The 16,895-nt window shown below is 35.6% G+C and overlaps 1 protein-coding gene across 2 annotated transcripts in view; it reads right to left on the bottom strand.

The window, feature by feature from the left end:
- Positions 1–4,329: 4,329 nt before the first annotated feature.
- Positions 4,330–16,895, bottom strand: part of LOC132123553 (CUE domain-containing protein 1-like) — a 35,220-nt gene continuing 22,654 nt past the window's right edge. For both annotated transcript variants that reach the window (XM_059534244.1, XM_059534245.1), the window contains exons 2-11: positions 15,157–15,775; positions 12,421–12,548; positions 11,859–11,985; positions 8,891–9,113; positions 8,506–8,574; positions 7,835–7,924; positions 7,644–7,737; positions 7,119–7,177; positions 5,761–5,830; positions 4,330–5,230 (exon numbers count right to left, since the gene is read on the bottom strand). In XM_059534244.1, coding sequence (XP_059390227.1) covers position 5,230; positions 5,761–5,830; positions 7,119–7,177; positions 7,644–7,737; positions 7,835–7,924; positions 8,506–8,574; positions 8,891–9,113; positions 11,859–11,985; positions 12,421–12,548; positions 15,157–15,453 — 1,158 coding nt within the window. In that variant the 5' untranslated portion in view covers positions 15,454–15,775 and the 3' untranslated portion in view covers positions 4,330–5,229. The remainder of the gene's footprint in view (positions 5,231–5,760; positions 5,831–7,118; positions 7,178–7,643; positions 7,738–7,834; positions 7,925–8,505; positions 8,575–8,890; positions 9,114–11,858; positions 11,986–12,420; positions 12,549–15,156; positions 15,776–16,895) is intronic.

Below are 16,895 nucleotides of genomic sequence, written 5' to 3'. Positions count from 1 at the left end.
GAATGGATTGAGACGAAGAAGCGCTAAATTAATCCAGTGGTGTAATTTAAATGTTTCTTTCTGAAAGAGCAACAAAATCTCCAATTCGGTGATGGAATTGCTTGAAAGGTGTCAGGAATTTAATGTCAAATTTATTTCGTGTTATTTTTGGTCTGAAGTCATAGACTGAAGTCATAGTTTTGTTGGAGTCATAGACTGCATAAAAACAGGTTGCAATGTTTAATATCAACGATTCTCTGGAAAGTGACGATTAAAATATGTGTGTGTTTGTGTGTGTGTGTGTATGTATAATATATATATATATATATATATATATATATATATATATATATATATATATATATATATATATATACTTATATATTTATTTATTTATATATATATTTATTTATTTATATATATATATATATATGTGTTTATATATATATATATATATATATATATATATGTGTTTATATATATATATATATATATATATATATATATATATATATATATGTGTTTATATATATATATATATATTTGTTTATATATATATATATATATATATATATATATATATATTCAGGGTTATTTTAATAATTGTATTGTTATTCAGAATAAATGTTATGGGAACATATCTGTTAATTTTATTGGTTGCAAATAAATAGTACTGTTTTATTATAATACATTTATACATGTATATTATCTTATTATATTATAAAAAGCACAATTGTTAATTCATACTGACATGACGACCACGAAAAGTGTTAAACCTGGAGAAAGTTAGAATACTTTTCTAGAACTGTGTTGACCCTTTCAAACAAAATGGGTGAATTTTTTTTTAAATGGATCAAACTATGGGGGTGACACATAATATACAGACTATATTCAAAAATAGCACAGCCTCAAGTGCCTTTTTTATTATACAATGCTTAGTAGGTTAAAAAAAATTTCTTCCGCTAATGGATGTTATGGTTTAATTTATATCAACGAGAACATATGGGCCAGAACATTCTGCTAGCACAGTTCAGATAAGAACTGATAATGTATGATGAATGCAATCTTACAGTTCTGTCTGTCTGTTCTCTTTGTTCTTTATCTGTGGTTTCAGCTATTTACATTTTTTTTCCTACTAAAGTGTTAGATTGAAAAAGAGTTCTGGAATTATGTTTCTGGGTCAAGAGAAATTCATGTTTATTTATTAAGAGATCATTTTGTGTTGAGAAAAACTCTTCAAGGTCAACTTAGCTTGTCACAAAGATAAGTGTGTTAGATACAGGAGAGGTTGTTTTTTTGCCAAAGTGGTTCAGTGAAATGTTTTTATTTTGTCTTTGTCATGTGATGTGACGTTGAATGGGGCTTTGTGTCATGTTTCCTAGTAATTCCAGGAATTTCAGTTCACAGATAGTTGATCAAGGGAAGGTCAATCAACTGTGTAATGAACCAAAAATGGAAAATCATTAAATAGACAAACGTAAATTGATCCATGTAAAAAAAAAAAAAATACATCAATGAGGAAAAACACACCCATTATAAAGACTTGTGCTGCCATCTACTGGTTGCATTTCTATAGAACAGTGGTTTTCCAACATTTTTAATGCCAATAAACCACAAATATCATCCCCCTTATGATGATAAAATTTATAAATACACACACACACACACACACACACACACACACACACACGTGTATGAATACTCATTTGATAAAAAATGAAGTTAAAAAAATTATATTGTGAAATATTATTACAGCTCAAAATAACTTTGAATATATTTTAAAATAGTTTATTGCTGTGACGGCAGGGCTTAATTTGTGCCGGAACAAGACGGATCCGGCACCTCCGAAATCGGATCCGGCACCTCATTTTGGCGGATCCCCCTCCTACGGGGGTGGCGTTTCCAGACAGATATGTGCCGTGATAAATTAACCAAAATTCATATCTCTATTATAATTCGTTATTATTATTTTAAATCAGAGGGTTTTTACAAATATTTCAATGATAATTATTTGAAAGGGCTTGTCAGTAAAACTTCATTACGCCATTGGATCCTCAAGCTCTAAGAGAAACCTCGTCACTTCCCCCGCCTCCACTCAGACGCGCGCACAGCCTGGAGGAGACAGATCTCCGCTTATTCGCAAAGCAAGGGTAAACAAATAACTGTTTGAGTAGTACAGCATTTTTTTTACTCAAACACTATGTCTGTAAAGGCTAATGTCTTTGTGTTTTTGCCATCTAGCCAATATACTTTAGTACGTTTTAAATATCCTGCACATAAGCGCTTTATCGTTTATACCATGAGACATTGGCCAAGTTTACTAAACAACAAGAAAAACTAAGCGCCCATATAGCAACAATAAACGTTATATAGCACGTAAAAGGTGATGATAGCATATAATGCGCTGCACTTTCCTCAGATGCGGACAAAACACAGATCTCCTCATTCGCCGGCCAAAGACGTTGTTAACTCCATTTGAGCTTGTTTTTCATATAGCCTAATGTTAATTGCACTTGTCTGATACAACAAACACTGACGACGCAGTGTTGTTTAATATTTGACCCCCCCCCCCCCTGTATTTTAGTATTAAACTGTTTTATTTGTCTACAACCATCAGACATCGTATTGTGGGTATTTGTTTGCTTAAACTCAACAAACTACGAAAAATAACTCTTATATAGGCCAATACTCGCGAGGCGGCTTGATGCGCGCGAGCTTTTGACAAAGACATTAGCCTTTACAGAGGGCACATTGTTGGAAATTGTTTTAAAATCGCATGGCATTTTCATGACCTTACAGACCCTAAATGCAACTGATGCACGCTCTTAAAATCACTTAAACTGGTCCAGCAATGTGACTGCGCGAATGTTCCGTTACCTCTCCCTCCTGTAATCACATGCCGGATCCGTTACCCCGCTTTGTTCCGGGACCTCGCAATTTATAAATTAAGCACTCTGTTCTTTTACTGTCTATGTGTGTGACGGCAAAGCCGAATTTTCAGCAGCAAAGATCCTTTAGAAAAAATTCTAATAAGCAGCTATGGTGATTAGATATTATCAATTATATGGCTATTTATGACTAATTTAATTACTAATTATAACTAATCAGAGAATGGCATAGTTAGAGTACAACAATTGTATTATTTATTCCCATAGCTAATAAACATCTGCATTGTAAGAAAAGAACTGGAAATAGTAATGTGATGTGGAACAATCACATCGATTTTGGACGAGTAGACAAATATTCAGTTTAATTGGTTTGAGAATCATTCTTCAGAAGAACGTAAGGGGACAGAAATAATAGCTAAATATTTCATATATATAAAAATTGCCAATTTGCATGTACAGTTGCTTTCTTCTAATACAGTATAGATAGTACATTCCACTAATTGTTAAGAGCCACTCAAACTCATGTGGCTCACACATAACACTCTTTGAATCTGCCAGTGATTTCAATCCCATACAATCCCATATCGGTCCCATACAAACACCAATGATGGAAATAGGTATTTTGAAGAGTTTTCAGGTAAACACACAAGGACATGTGATCAAGAAAAAAACTTGACTAAATACTGAAGGAGATCAGCCACACAGTCCTTTTTCAGAATTTTTTCATACCAACCTCAGGTAAACAGATGGTGCTACCTTGCCTATTAAAGAAGCTTCTGCGTTGTGCTTTTAGCAGAAAGTGAAATGAAAGCAAGTTCCCTGAGAGGATAAAATATGTTAACAAGCAGGATGGAAGGGAAAAATCTCACACAGTCGTGCCCGTGAATCACAGGCAACAACGGTACAAGCTGGAAACATTGGCCCTGTGCTGTATGCATTATTTCTCTCAGCAAGGTTTTGCTCTTACAAAACATTTGTTCTTTCAATTCATATTTTCAAAACAGATTACAGACTTGTTTTTTTTGTGTGCTCGAAGTGTGTCAGTAACATGGAGGAATAAAAAAACTGACAGATTTAACTGTTGGACAATTTGATATACATAAAAAAACAAAAACAAACAGCAATGTCACATAGTGTCCTCCAAAGCGCTACTTCACACTCAATCAATACTAGGATGCACAACACTAAAAGAAACATAATGGCACATTCTTATTGGTGGATCACAATTAGACCTCTGACCTTATGACAGTCACCTGACTTACTTGGAAGCACAGCGTTAGGGTAAATCATTCAGTGTGATTTGCAAAAAAAAAGCAAAGCACACAGCAGCGTTTTGGTTGGTTCAGAATGATTCAAACTGTTCTATTTCCATTCTGTTCGTTGCGAAGATAAAAAACAAAACAAACATGTCTACATGACCGGTATACTGACTCAATCTAATCAACTTTTCACCAAGAAACAGTAAAAACAAAAAAAAACAAAACAAAAAAAAAAGTATTTCAATATTTCATAAAACTGATATGGCAGTGCAAACATGAGAAGCAGGCAAACTCAATTTGCCTTTCTTTTTTGTGTAAAACTGAAATCAAATTTTGGCATGTAGGATATACTACATAGAAAGTGTGCATTGCCTTTCTCTTAAAGGAGGGCATCTCATCTGAATGAACTATTGGTTTTAATTTAACTGCATGAAAAAGGAGAATGGAACTGGACTATTCAGCACCTGAAAAATCACACCAGACTAAATGGACACCTGAATAATGATTTCCTAATAGCAATGATAAAGAAAGGTTTATGATTTAGTAATGAATATGACAATCTGGGTACTTTGACAATTAATGTGCCGATTAGACTCTGAAAGTCCATTAAAAATAAGAAATGAGATATACTAATGTGCTGAAATGACTGACCATTAATTTTGGACTGTTATAAACAAATAATTTGCCTCTTTTCAAATGGTGTCAAATTAAATCAAACATATGTGGTGAAATACAATTCCTCAGGTAAATTATATATATTTTTAAACAAACATAAATAGAATTTATTTTCAAATGATTATGGATGAAAAGAAAAAATACATAGCCGGAATCAGTACTATACCCGTTGAGTGTTACATATGAAACCAAATATTAACAAACTGTTGCGCTAAAATAATTATAATAGTGATCAAATGTAGATAACAATCTTAGGCTCGCAAAAGGCTGCTACAAAATGATCATACAGTCCTGCCTCGGCTGGTCTGGGGTGGGCTGTTCCTCTGGAGTCTGAGCTAAACACCAGAGCCACTGGGATACCGAGCTATCAGCCATGGGTCATTCTGAGGTCACCATGGAAACCCTAATTTCCCAAGAGCACAGAGGGATCTGGAATGAAATTAGCAAGAGGTTTGTTACTACTAGATAAATCCATGTCAGTTATAGGACTATGGACCCTTTTCACAGACTGTGATGACACAACAGTTTCTCTATGTTTTAAATAATAAAAAAAACTATAATTAAAATGCACTATAAACTGGTTACTACGGCTGCATGAGTGTTTCTAATGAACAGCTGAGTGAGAGATCCTTCTCTTTTCTGACAAATGCAATCTTTCTGTTATTTCCTTATAGTCAATGAAACGCTAATGTGGATTTTGCTTTGCTGTTGGAACAAATGAAAATGTACAATTACTTTTTTTCTTGTGTTTGTTCACCAATATACAAGTTTATGCAACTATGACGACTTATGCTTCTGAGCTCCCCAGAAATGTGAAAAGGGTACATTATACTAGTGGATTGAGTGAGAACGAATATGAATGAGATCAATCAGTATTACCAAAAGCCCCTCTAATGGGTTTAAAAAACACAAGAGGATACAATGGGAAAGTGGTTCAACTAGCTGCATGAGACACTCACCATGATAGTGGTTCCTTATGTGGCTCCTCCTCTTCCTGTGCAGTCAATCGTCCAAGCTGATGTTCTTCATCTAGAAAGACACATCAACACCCAAAATTAAGCAGGTTTTTACTCCAAAGAAGTGCTGCACAATTAACTAAATTCATCATATGGCCTTATTCAAAAATAAAAGGCTGCTAAATAAATATTATAATAATAATTATACACACTTACCGGCCACTTTATCAGGTACACCTGTTCAATTGCTTGGTAACACAAATTGCTAATCAGCCAATCACATGGCAGCAACTCAATGCATTTAGGCATCTAGATGTGGTGAAGACGACTTGCTGAAGTTAGAACCGAGCATCAGAATGGGGAAGAAAGGGGACATAAGTGACTTTAAACGTGGAATGGTTGTTGGTGCCAGACGGGCTGTATTTCAAAATCTGTTGATCTACTGGGATTTTCACGCACAACCATCCTCTAGGGTTTACAGAGAATGGTCCGAAAAAGAGAAAATATCCAGTGAGCGACAGTTGTGTGGACGAAAATTCAAACCAAAATTTGACAATATACGATTGGAAAAACATTGTCTGGTCTGAAGAGCCTCGATTTTTGCTGCGACATTCAAATGGTAGGTTCAGAATTTGGCATAAAGTCCATGAAAGCAAGGATTCATCCTGCCTTTTCTCAATGGTTCAGGCTGCTGGTGGTGGTGTATTGGTGTGGGGGATATTTTCTTGGCACACTTTGGGCCCCTTAGTACCAAATGAGCATCATTTAAATGCCACAGCCTACCTGAGTATTGTTGCTGACCATGTCCATCCCTTTATGACTACAGTGTACCCATCTTCTGATGGCTACTTCCAGCAGGATAATGCACCATGTCACAAAGCTCAAATCATCTCAGACTGGTTTCTTGAACATGACAATGAGTTCACTTTACTCAAATGGCCTTCACAGTCACCAGATCTCAATCCAAACAGAGCAGCTTTGGGATGTGGAGGAACGGGAGATTAGCATCATGGATGTGCAGCCGACAAATCTGCAGCAACTGTGTGATGCTATCATGTCAATATGGACCAAAATCTCTGTTTGCAAAATCTTATAAAAAAAATATATGCCCCAAAGAATTAAGGTTCTGAAGGCACAAGGGTGTCCAATACGGTACTATCAAGGTGTACCTAATAAAGTGGAAAGTGAGTGTGTGTGTATATATATATATATATATATATATTAATCAACTAGACAGCCCACTCTATCTAGAAAAAATTTCAGCAATCTCAGCAATGAACTCTACCCAAACAAATATATTTTCAAATACCCGGAGATGTAAAGAAAAAATGGCTAGGAACATTGGAGAGAAAGTCTCTTACCACATGGGTTGCCTTCCACATCGTCAAGGAGGTTGGCAGTGGAGTTGGCTGTGCCCAATCTGAGAAAGTGCAGTCAAAGTAAACAGTCAACACTAAATTTACTCAACTGAACTGAACCGAAGTTACTGTGCCAAGAACCATAAATAACATTTGCTGGGAAATTCACAGCCTACTGAACACAAAATAAGAGAGCCACTGAGATTAACAGTAAAAACACAGCATCACAACTTAAGCTATATCTCTAAAATTTTGAGGACTGAAACAAGAAAATTATGCATATACACACAGACACCATTCAGGTGAATGATATCTACCTGTGGAGTTCTCCATGCTAGCTGATAAATGACAGGATTTTAATTTTTTTGACTCATATATATTTAACATTCCTTTAGCTTGCCCATCTGTGCCTTAATTTCTATTTCATGTTTGCTCAAAAAATATTCAGATTTCTCACAGTATTTTATTGTGTAAACTCAAACTGTATTAAATTCAGCTAACATGGTTCTGGCACATTTTGAAGGATATGAATGATGCCGTAGCAACGTTCTTCTTTTAGACTTCCTCCGCTTTGTCTTCTCTGAGAACCCTCTGGCAATTTCGAAAAGCTTTTTCCTGGTTGCTGTAGATGAGATTGCACCAGAAATCTTAATGTCCTGTAAAATCCTGACTACACATGATCTTACAGTGAACTGGGCTGTTTTAGGCAAGTCCCTTACATTTCCCCATGTGCTTTAGCTTGTCTCTAAACAGAGCATCATCTGAGACTGCTGTACAGGCCTCTACTGATCCGGAAGCATAGTGGTCACCTGTGTTTAAACGTAAAAAAGAAAAGCATCTTGATAGCACAAATGTTGCGAGATCGGTCACAGGTTAATTTAATACATTTTTAAACAGGTTGTACACAATTTACTACAAGCCTTTTGTTATCTGATTGATATTACAGGGTTTTATTAAGCAATTAAAAGGCCCTGAGGCAACTTAGGTTTGATTATCCATATGTTAAAATATAAGGATCAAATAAAATAAAATAGGCTTTTGTGGTTTTTTGTAACATTTATTTGTACATCTCTCAATCATCATTGTGTTTTATTGCAGAGATCTTTGATCATAAATCCAAGCATGTAAATATCATTTTACTACATTATTAGGAGATACAGAATGACAACTGATGGAAGTTTTCTGCTATACTGTTATAAAGATCCCATTAATTTACATTGCAAACTAAAAGGATTTCATCAAACTTTTATTTTAAAACTTAAGACTTTTCTGATTATTTCATGTGTCAGGATTTAGAGTTTAAATTTTGAGGACTGGGGGTTTTGAAACAAGAAAATGATGCATATGCACACAGACACACACAGACACTGTTCAGGTGAATGAAATCTACCTGTGGAGTTCTCCATGCTAGCTGATGAATGACTGGATTTAGATTTTTTTGACTCGTATTTCAGTCGATCTACAACACAGAAAGCAGGTATTATGGAAGGAAAGTCTTTGACATTTGGCATTCAACGAGGATATGAGATCATCTAGCGAGGACTGTTAAAGTGTAAAAGCACAAAATGTGCATGACAGAGCATAACAAAATCTCGCTGTGAGAAATAGACAGAGTTAATGGAGAGAAACAGTCAACGTTCACAGCCAATTGTGTGAATTAGCATTAGAATTGACTCTTCAGGTTTTGTGTAGGTGGAGCTGTGAAAGGAGGGAAAGTGGAGTATGCCAGAAACTGCTCATTGTTCCGTTTAGCATGTGGGCGAGCGTCTTCCTACCTCTTTCCAATGCAATGAGGAACTCTCGGTTCCTTTGCAGCTCCTTCATGAATTCCTCGTTCTGCAGGAAGAGTGCAATACGCTCATCCTCCAAATATTGCTTCAGTTTGCGTTCCTGCTCTGAAGTGCCCCCTGTTCCCGCGGCGGCTGCCACAGTGGGGATCTTCTGGGGGACTGAGGAGGAGGAGGAGGAAGAGGGTTTGGAAATGCTACTCTGAGAGCCCTGCAAAATATTGAAGGATAGAGGGATATGTAAAATTACACTAGCTTTTTAAAGCAAACTTAAAAACAGGATGTTTTAGCACAGCTCACCACAGTCAGAATTTCATAAAACATTTCCGAAAATTATCTACTGCCACGAGGTTCATTTTGGTTTGAAAAAACCCCCCCCAAAAACCCTGGTTCTCCAACTAACAGTTTCGCATCATACACAAAGATTTTGCTTATAGTAGATGAAGGCTATTTTTTAACTCTTCAGATTTTGTTTTGTGTTATTTAAATTATTCAATGAATCAAGAATATTGTCCAACAAAATCTGCATTATCATTTTTCTGATCATTTTATTACTACCATAAAGATAATTTTATATATGATTTTGATGAATACTATAAAATACTACATGCTATGGAATAGTAATTTCATTTTTTGTCCCATTATGGTAATGTAAAAGAGAACTGTTCACACTATGTTAATAAAAAAAAAAAATAAAAAAAAATGTGATGGAAATATGCTTAAAACAGGCTGTGTTTAATGTCCATTTAATTTTAAGATAAAATATGACCCGTACATGTTGAGGGGAGATTCATTCTAATAAAAACACACACTGTTAAAGTGAGAAACTTAACATGATTAATGTCATGGTGCTTTAAAAACCAAATACAATCAGTATGACTGTATATGTTTAGGGTGCTCCGATCAGGATTTTTGGAGCTGAACACTAATCGTCATTCACAGGAAGAGCAGTATTTGCAGATACGATCACCTATACAGATCTTTTTGAAGCCTTATTTTTATCATGTAGAATTACAATTATTTCACCTAAATGTTAGATCATGCAGTGTATTTTTGTCTGTACAATGGGGCAATTCTTGCACAATAGCTTACACTCAGCACAAGCCTAATTTTGTGAGCTGCATGTGAGGCGGACTTATGTGTGTGCATTTTGAGTGTATATGAGCTCACTGTCTCTAGGAGAGTGAACGAGTGCTGAATGGTTTAAACACTGGCTAGACGTAAAAATGCAAATTATAAACTTTAGTGACGATGCGACACTGCCTTGATTGTGCAAGTGACATTTCCTGTGTCAACTGTGTAGTGTGAAGATCGCTTATAATGCAGACACGATGTGGTGATTTGAAGCCATTTGTGCATTTTGAGATGTAAAGAGACAGCGTGCAGTGATTCACTAACGCTGTTTGTGAAATGACATCTCACAGAGACTATTCAAATGACTTTGTAAGTAGTTCAATACAAAAATTGGAATTGTACCTCAGCTTTAGCATAATAATTGTTTTACCCATGCCGGTCAGAGACTGAGATGGTCGTGCTGCACGTCATGCCAAACCTCTCAAGGCAGGCCCATCATCAGCTTGAGATTGGCCATCAAACTTCCCAAAACTATTATTGGCCAATAGCAAACAGTAGCCAATAAATCGGAGCACCCCTAGTAGATGTACAGTGTATGTACATTGACAAGACCAAAGGAACCAGTTGAGTCCTCTGCACAATCTGACTTTGCTGATGATTGCAAAGATACTATTTAAACTGAACTGAGATGATAACATCACTGAATTCAATGATGAACTGCCTTTAACTGTCATTTTGCATTACTGACACACTGTTATTCTAGTTAATGTTGTTCAGAAATAGATTCATAAAAAGAAACGATCCACTCGCAAGTCTCTGCTCATCATGACAGGACCTGGATCAGTGAGCTGCGTCTCGGGCGGATGACGTCACTTCCAGGGAGGCATGTTGTACACGTCCCCATCCCTTGACTCTGTCCCCACGTCAAAACAGTGCCACAAAAAGAGACGTGCAGAAAAGTGAAGCGCAAAGGAAAAATGGTATCGCAAGCTCAAACTAGACTGACAAAATAAAAAGCAGCGTTGCAAATGAATTAATAGATATGACCATGGAAAATATGTATTGCAAAATCATTGCTTTCGTGCTGTTTCATTTATGTTTTGCAATTCTTCATTTTTGTTTGAAAAAAGCAAATTTATTTTCCTCAATACTTTAATTTTAGTTTGCAAGACTTTATTTTCTTTTGCAAAACGTACATTTTTTGCGTATATTTAGCATGAACTAGTTTTTGACATCAGTCAAGCCCAGAGGCCGTGTGGACTCAAGAGTTTGAAATAGGTAAAGTACAGACCCTTTTTAATCCTTAAGTGTTAAAGGCAGTGTGATACTCTAGATAGGCCTATGAGACACACCACTATTCAGTTTGGAGTCAGTAAGATTTTTTTAACCTTTTTGAAAGAAGTCTCTTATGCTCACTAAGGTTTCATTTATTCAATCAAAATAAAATAAGACCAGTAATATTGTTAAATAGTATTGCAATTTTATATAACTGGTTTCTATTTTAAAATGCAATTTGTTCCTTTGATAATTTTTTTTTTAATAATTTTACTTCAGTGTCATATGATTTTGCAGAAATCACTTACTATAATGTTGAAAATAGTTGCTGCTTAATATTTTTTGGAAAGTGTGATGTATTTTTTTCAGGATTGAACTCTCAGATAATCAGACTGTTCAAAATAAATTAATTTTAAAATCGAAATATTCTGTAGCACTGTAAATATCTTTGTGGTCACTTTTGATAAATTTTATGCATCCTTGCTGAATAAAAGTACTGATTTCTAAATTTCTCAAAATATTACGTCATAACTAAAAATTTAATGAAAAATAGCATAAAATATCTTACTGAATTTAGCCATTTCTGCAGTACATGATAAATGCTCACTTGTATACTGTCCAACTGTTGGGGCAAGATTCGCAGGAAGTCATCAGGCAGATTGCCAAGTAATGGTGGGTTCCAGTTTTTGTAACCTTGCACTTGTCTGTGCGCAGGAGGAGGTTGGGCCTCAAATCTGAAAGATAACAGAGCCCAGTGTCACTGACACTTGTTTCAATGCCAACTCTCAATACTTACATCAAAGTTATAATACAATTACAGATTACACAATTCATTTACAGGTGTGTCTAACCTTTTTAATGTTTGTGAATTCATGGATATTACTATCTGTGCTATATAAATGCAATTACATGCACATTGTACATTAAACCACATACAGAAGGATCAACAAGAATAAAAGTTAAGTTAATGAACACCAGGGGGCATCATTTAGATAATGTTACTAAAATGAACAAGGATCTTGAGACAGATGATGACCCCATTATGTTTCATGTTATTATACAAAAGTTTCAGTTTCAGCTTAACTCATTTTAAATTCCTCTATAATTCATTTTTTTTGTTTTAAGTGGAAAGAAAGATAAGTCAAGAACATCAAAGTGCTTTTTATAACCTGGGTGGAGGAACAGGAGGAGCATCCGGGTATTTCCTGTCATATATATGCATGTCATATGTTGGTGGCGAGTAGACAGGGGGCGGCTCTTCGTCTGAGCTGTCTGGCTCGAGGGTCCGCTCAAGAATCTGGTAAAAGCACATGAGAAAACAAATGCAAGTAGCAGCAACATGAAACTTTTAGTGCAAAAAAATACCAAATTATATTTCTATTGCACAGATAAATTCACATATTTAATAGTGGTCAGCTAATAAAACTGTTAATGGTAGAAGGAATGTAAAAAACACATAGGTTCTTTGGTAAGTCGATAATTAAAACTAGACTAATCTTTGCTTGAAAGCCATCACTTTCATTTAATCTGTTCATAAATAAATTGAATTAAATTAAATTACTGCTATAAGCATTAGCTAGTGAAATTCTGGTATCATGACAACTCTAAATTATGGATCTTCTGTACACGATGTAATGAACACTACTAATATACTATTTTGTCTTTATTTTTATTGTATCACAGATCAATGTTTGCTCTCATTTTCATATAAACAGAATATTTAGCACAATCAACATATCCAAGCTGATACTAAAATAAAAATTTCAAATGAAATATGAAATGAAAAAGCCATTCTTTAAATGTAATTGTTTAAGCGTAAATAAAATAATAATTTTACTTTTTATTGTTTTTAATTGATTAATGTTTGCTGTGATATTCATACAAACTGCATATGCAGTACAGCACGTGTATATAAAAAAAAATAAAACGTAATGTCTTTAAAAGCCATTGTTTTAATCAGCCGGTTAATATTTGAATTTTAACGACATTAAATTCAATTAAACATTATTAAAATCAAATTAAATGTAGGTTATATATTAGACTGACATCATCAGTATGAGCTTTAATTTTTTTTTTTTTTTTTTTTATTGTGCTTTTGGGCAATGTTTCCTGTGTTTTCATACTAATAGCATATGCAGTAAAGTACATACTGTTTCAGCACATCCCTATCTAAACATAATATCATAAATAATGCAACAGAAAAAAATACACCAATGGGGATGTCCTTAAAAGCAGAGAATGACGGCAGAACATAAACAAAATGCACTGCAGTTTATGCTTCACTTAGGATCGCATCAAAGTCTAATAGCAGAGCATCTCCACTGGTCCATGAAGTAGACGCTGACAGAGACACAGAAAGATAGACATCTCGGGGGGCCCAGTACTGACACACTTTCTTATCAGAGCAGTCAGGAGTAAGAGGATTGTGGGTAAGAAACGTATTGATTACTACCCCCTGCTTAAAATAAGGTGTGAAAGATTGCAACAAAACAGCTTCAATTTCAGTGTGTTTCTGATGCAAAAACTATTGTATGACTTCAAAAGACTTTTATAATAAACACTAATATAGACCATAAGCTGTTTGGGCTACTTTATATATATATATATATATATATATATATATATATATATATATATATATATATATATATATATATATATATATATATATTAGGGGTGTAACGTTACGCAAAAATCACGGTTCGTTACGTACCTCGGTTTTAAAGTCACGGTCCGGTCCATTTTCAGTACAGTAAGGGAAAGAAATGCAAACATTAAACTGCAGGTTGTTTATTACTTTTTTTTAACAATTTGTTTACACTTTTTTTTTAAATACTTTTTAATAAAGTATATATAAAATAAAAAAAGAATAAGAAATAAAATACTGCTAAAAGTCCTCCAATAAATAAAATACTCTCAGTCTCAAACCAATATCATATAATAAAATATAATGAAAAATATAAATAAATAACTATTATTACAGTGCAGCATTACCAATCCCAGCTTGTAGGCCTGCTCATATTTAATATATATATATATATATATATATATATATATATATATATATATATATATATATATATAACTATAATATATATATATAACTTTTCCAAAGTGTAAAGTGCAGCATCAACAGTAGACCTGCTCAGATTTCGTTATTGCGTTGGACCGATCGGAATTAAGAGCAAAGGTCTGTTTAAATGCCGACGGGAGCTGCGTTTGAATTACAATTGTTTTTTTCCTAGTTGTAGTGATGTTCACACTCGCGTGATGCCTTTTGAAAACCTTAGGCCGGTGACACACTGGCATATTGCACCTGTCAAACATAGTCTATTTTGCCGTCAATACTGTTGACGGTGTCCTTTATCAGTAGGCTATATATTTATGCTCAACATGAAGTATAGATATTGTTGTCGTGAAGACAAGATCCTGGTCTGTCTGCGGCCTCCCTCTATGTTACCTACAGTAGCAGCAGCGCGCCAGCGCCACGTCAGGCACGATTCTGGTGTGTAAAGACTCAGAAAACGCGAAGCAGCCGTCACACAACTGACATGCAGCAGAAACGTCACGCAGCCAGTGTGTCACCGGTCTTAGAATCAGCTGCAGGGCGGGATTTACGCTGAACGTGGAGACTTCCGACACTTAATATGTTCGTTTGGAAACACGAAAATGTACCTATGTTCCGCAAAACAAAATATTGCATTCGGTACAAACATGCACCGTACCGAAAGCCCTGTACCGAAACGGTCCGGTACGAATACATGTACCGTTACACCCCTAATATATATATATATATATATATATATATATATATATATATATATATGTCAATTTTTGTCTTCCACTGAATAAATGCAATAATACGGGCAATAAGTGTTATAACAGGTACTTTAAAAAACACTGACCTCTGGTGGGATGCTGTCATCTGAATCCGAACTGTCATCCGAGCCTTGTCCGTCAATGCTCATCTGCAGGAGTTGGTCGATGGTGGCATCCACAGCCCCATTATTAGAGCGCAGTACACACTCGATCACCTCATAGTCCATGCCAGGGAACATGGTTTTAAAGTCCTCCATGGCCTGGTTAAACTCCAGCCTTCGAACTTGCCGGTTGGTCCTGGAGTTGTTGAGCTCACCTGTAGCTGAGCCCTCGCCACCCCGAGACCCTCCATTACTGCTGCTGCGTCGGAAAAGGCTGGTCATCCTACAGGACCTGTTCTCTTACTCGACCAACGGTGCCACACGGGAAATGTTGGCGCCTACTACCACCTGAAGTCTCCCACAATACAAATCGGTCCTCTTTAACTGGATTCTTTAGTTTCTGGAACTATTCAAGTTCACTTTTTCATCATTCCGAACACAATCTAGTCCATTGGAGTGAGGGAAATCCTTTCTTTCTCTTCTTCTGCTTGTTAAGCTGCATCCAACACGACTGTATGGAGTCACTGACACAAGGGAAGTAGACGGTCTTGAGCTCTCTAGCTTTGTGTCCGACTGTGCGATCTCCCCATTAGCCCTGCTAAAACTGAAAACAAAAACAAAAAGACAGGGTTCAAAATCATACAGTTCATTATAAAAACATCCGACTGCCAAACATCAACCGTTTAAATGGTTTGAACTTGCGCTTCTCATTGGCTCGTTAGGAAGACTAACCAGCCTGTATTTAGTCCACACACGTTGCTACAAAGTCATCTATCCCTTAGAAAACAGATATAATGACATCCGCAGATATAATAACACAGGCAGAAATTAGCAAATGAAAGAGGAGGAAGCCAAAACCCAAAGATAGCGAGTGTAGTCAAATTCTAGGGGAGAAAATATATATAAGGGCGAGAAATCCAGGAGCTGGATGACAGAAAGGGTATCCAAATACTACATACGGAAAGGCATCATTATACTAAAGTCAAGATTAACTTGCCCTGCCAACGTTTTCAGTGGCCCAACCAGTTTTTTTTTTTCTTCCAATAATAGCTGTAAATAATACAATAGGTCAAATTAAGTTCATAAGCTCATGTACACTAATGTTCAAAAGTTTGAGGTTGGTGAGATCATTTAATGCTTTTGAAAAGAAAAAAAAAGTATTTTATGCTCACCAAGCTGAATTTATTTGATCAAAAACACAGCAAAAAAAAATTCAGGATGTTTTGATAAATAGACCGTTTGTCACGGCTTACGCTGCTGGAAGGAACACGGAGCCGAGGGATAAACGAAACAAGGATTTATTAAGTCAAACATAGGCAAGGTAAGTAGTAAATAACAGGTGGCAAGTGGCAGGTAACAGGTAAACGAGTGGACAAGTAGACAAGTTGACAAGTAACTAGTAACGAGTTGACAAGAAACTAGGAACGAGTAGACCCGACAAAACAGAACTGAAAGGACAAGGCTTTTATACAAGGGATAATGGGGAAACACAGGTGGATGGCATGACTAAATTAACAGGGACATGGAACACATGCGGAAATGACTAGACACACCTGGGAACTAATCAAACCACACACGGAAGACAGAAACTGGGTCACAGGGGCAAAAACACACAAAATGAGTCCAGGTGTGTGACACCGTTCAAAGAAATATCATTTATTTTAACAATTTTTTTTAAATATCTTTGCTGAGAGAAAGTTTTCATTTCTTTAAAATTAAGTGTA

The sequence above is a fragment of the Carassius carassius genome, chromosome 41 (assembly GCF_963082965.1).
Source record: "Carassius carassius chromosome 41, fCarCar2.1, whole genome shotgun sequence".
Classification (NCBI taxonomy): Eukaryota; Metazoa; Chordata; class Actinopteri; order Cypriniformes; family Cyprinidae; genus Carassius; species Carassius carassius.
Note: the sequence above shows the minus strand (reverse complement) of the source record. Positions and strands in the feature narration are given on the sequence as shown.